Source organism: Vigna umbellata, chromosome 5, assembly GCF_029865625.1.
Source record: "Vigna umbellata cultivar VRB3 chromosome 5, Vumbellata_1.0, whole genome shotgun sequence".
NCBI classification, from domain to species: Eukaryota; Viridiplantae; Streptophyta; class Magnoliopsida; order Fabales; family Fabaceae; genus Vigna; species Vigna umbellata.
The window spans coordinates 30,155,798-30,159,587 of NC_142169.1; the positions used below are offsets into that span (position 1 = coordinate 30,155,798).

Below are 3,790 nucleotides of genomic sequence, written 5' to 3' on the forward strand. Positions count from 1 at the left end.
ACTAAATTCCACACACCAGCGTGCGAAATTTAGGATGGAAAATCATTTAAAAAATAATTCATACATTATAATTTATTTAAACTTATACAAATAATTCTCCTATAGGACAGGAGCTCATCTCGAGCATGTGAAAAAGGGGAAATGATATTTTAACGTCTTAAAAAATATTCATTTGACAACCCATTTCAATAATACAATAATATGTAGCTGTATTTGAGTTTAAAAAATATAATTATAAAATATTAAAACTAATTGTTAAGAAAGAATCACAAAATGGAGCGTCGAGTAGGAAAGAATCAAATTAAACCATTAGCAATAAGCAAATTAATGAGAAGAATCTATCCCAACAAATAATTTTACTATTTCAAATATATATTACTTTTTCTTTTAGAAAAATATCATATACTCGTTATCAATCTTATAATCATTTGGTCACGGTTGTACTAAACTCTTACTATCAATTTTTTCTTACTTCTTTCATGATTATTTCTTTTTTTTTTTAAATTCTTAAGATTTACCAACAGAGATACATGTTTCTACCAAGAATCGCTTAGTATATTTCGATTAAATTGCATGCCCACGAATCACATGCTGAATGCATTTATTTTTTTATTATCGGCACTTCATATTTTCATATATTACTATTGGAAAAAATAAACAATTATGTGGATCTAATAGTCCAATTAGCTGGTATCTTGTCAACACAAGAAAGAATCTTTCCAGAAGAATGGCCAAAATAGCAAACTACGAATGGATACAAAAGGATATATAAATGCAGGATAAAATAATAAAGGAAAACAAATCAGTTCTTACAATCATAAGAACCAAACTTCAATTATCGTTTACCAATGATGAAAAGAAAATGAGTTGTTCCCCATAAGAGCACAAGAAGAAGCACAATTCAAAACATCAGGCCCATTATTTTACTTATGAAGGTACTTCGTCTGGGCTCGTTATGAAAAAAAAAACATTGATTAAGTACTAAATTATACACTGGGCTTCATATAATCCAAAAATCCGTTATGTTGTGATTATGAATTAGTGACAGAATCCTAACTATCTAGGAATAATGTTTGGAAAAGAGTTTTACTAATTAAGAAATCAAACAATGCAAATGGAAAGCAATAAATGGAAGGAACTTCTGAGATTAACATTACATGGGTGTGGTTTCGAGAAATAATCTCTTTACATCGGTTAATTTCAGATATACTTTAATGATTTGATTTATAACTATAGATGATGACGAACTACCAGTAAAATTGATTAGCATCAGTATTTTTAATAAACGACAAAATCCGATATTTCATGCATCTTGATCAAAATTCGGTGCATCTTGCATTTAAAGAAGTTTTTATAACTTACCAAATAATTAAAATTTGATTATTAATATTTATTTACTAGTTTTAGTATATTATTAATTAAAATTTCACATTTCCTTTTCTGCTTTCCACTTTAATTTTTCCACGTCGGCCCTTGCTATATCTCCATTTAAGACCTACACTACCTCTTAATTGTTTTTCTTTAAACATTCTTCCACTTACATTTTATATATTACACAAAACCCCTTGGTTGTACGAGATCGTTATATAAACGTTAAAAAATGGAGGGTTACGTGCAATTTCCAGAAACATATATTCTTTCATCTTTATCTCTCTTTTTCCTATTTAGTATAGATTTGTTATGATCTATATATAAAGTTTAGAGCCAAAAAAGTGCATTTGATAAAAGAAGCATCATCACCCCATCCAAGACATAACCATGGCTAGGAGAAAGAAAGTGACACTAAAACTGATTGAGAATTTTGTGGCAAGAAAAGCTCGTTACAGAAAAATTCGAGAAAATTTATTGAAGAAGGTGGAAGATGTTACGACCCTTTGTGATGTGAATGCATGTGCAATCATCTATGGTCCAGGGGACGACGTGCCAACCGTGTGGCCATCCCATGATATTGCTAAAGAGTTGCTCGACAAGTTTGAGAATGCTCCATTGCCAGAACGATTGAAAAAAAATGTTACTCCACAACTTTATATCGACCAGATGAACAGAAAGATTGAAAAACAAGTCATGAAACTGAAGAAGAAGAACGATGAGAAAGACATGTCAAATTTCTTGCACAATATACATGACGGTAAGTCTTTATCAGATCTTGATGCTAGCGATATATGTCGTTTACTTTGTTACGTGGAGGGAAAATTGAAGTGTGCTGGAGTAAAAGTTCACATTTCTGAACAACAGTTATCAACTAAAACTCCGACACCACTAGTTTCTTTTCCTCTGCAGAATGACATCGATTCTTGTGCTAACATAGATGAACAGGTTTTTCAACAACAATCATCCTTAGATTCAACGAAAGAAACTGGTCCAATGAATAGTGATTCCGATAATAATAAGAATACGGGACTACCACCACTACAGCAACACGCACATGATAATACGGGGTTGTCTCAAGTTAATTTTGAAAGTTTGAATTTGGATGATATTGGTATGGTGTTACATTCAGCAAATTTTAATGATGTGATTGATGATAATGGCTTGGCATTTGGGATGTTGGCTCAAGATAATTATATAGGTATTTGTGATAATGGTGATTTAGGGCTTTTACATGGGAGTTCTTCAGGTGGAGAAATTACAGGCAATGACATATGGTCATCTTATGAAAGTTTTGGAGACATAAGTGAGAGTGATACCATGTTGCCCTTCAACAATAATGTTCAAGACAACATTGATGGAACTTTCATGGGAGCAAACGTTGAAAATGAAGGTGTCTCCATTAATAATATAGAGTTAAGCGGTGATCAAAGAACTACCAGTGGAGACACTTGAACTCCTGATTTTCTTCTCGTGCAAAGGAAGTGATATTAATTAAAGTATTTTCTTCTTATCAATTATCTTCATGGATATGTATTTTGTTTGAAGTGTTTCTTTTTTATGTATTTGAGACAAACGTATAATATAATATGTTTCATCTTTCTTTCATAGTACTTTCCTTGATTATGTAGTTTGTTTCTTCAAGAGCGTTTAATTTTCTTAAAAACATGTTTTGTGACATATTACGTTTTTTTATATATGAGATGGAGATCATAATTATAACTCTCCTTTTGTTCATTCCATGGTCATTCAGTTTACATTTCTATACAATTATTCATCATTACACCTTCAATGTATGAATACTGATTATTCATTTTTATGGATTTTTATCTTCTAATAAGTGAAAGGTTTTATAGTGTGTAATTCACTTTAATATTTTTATAAATGTTACAATAATTTGACAATATTCTTAAAATGTTATGAAATGTAAGATTGATATTATTGTTAAAATTCTGACATTATAATATGTTAAAGTATTCTTTAATAAGGCTACTCAATCATAAATAAAATATATATATTAACAAGATCCATTCTCGTCACCACACTTTTTCAATATTATTAAAAAGCACATTTTATTCAAGTGGACATCTATATTTCCATCAAGATTGAGAAAAAAAACTCATATTTTACCTTTTATTTTACCAAAACATGCTTGTGCGTTGATGTATTGGCCACATGTTAAATTTATTATCAATTGTAAGATTTATACAAGTGCTTTTCATGATTCTTTTTGTTGTATTTCATAATATTATGGATGCATTACCATGAACCACTTAAGGTTTTACTTCCTCGTCCAAAACTAAGATTGTTGTTTTCGTCTTTCTCTCTTCTTTTAAGCAAACTAAATCAAATATCAGTGCAGATATACATAAATTAAAAAAATTAACCCTTTTATATTTCAATTTTTTTTTATAAAAAATGT

At 29.8% G+C, this 3,790-nt stretch overlaps 1 protein-coding gene across 1 annotated transcript; it reads left to right on the forward strand.

Annotated features, from left to right (window-relative positions):
• The first annotated feature begins 1,758 nt into the window (after nt 1–1,758).
• On the forward strand, nt 1,759–2,981 carry LOC124821766 (MADS-box transcription factor PHERES 1-like). The gene has a single exon (XM_047293697.2). The coding sequence runs from the start codon at nt 1,759–1,761 to the stop codon at nt 2,821–2,823; it is 1,065 nt and encodes a 354-aa protein (XP_047149653.1). The 3' UTR covers nt 2,824–2,981.
• Nucleotides 2,982–3,790: the final 809 nt, after the last annotated feature.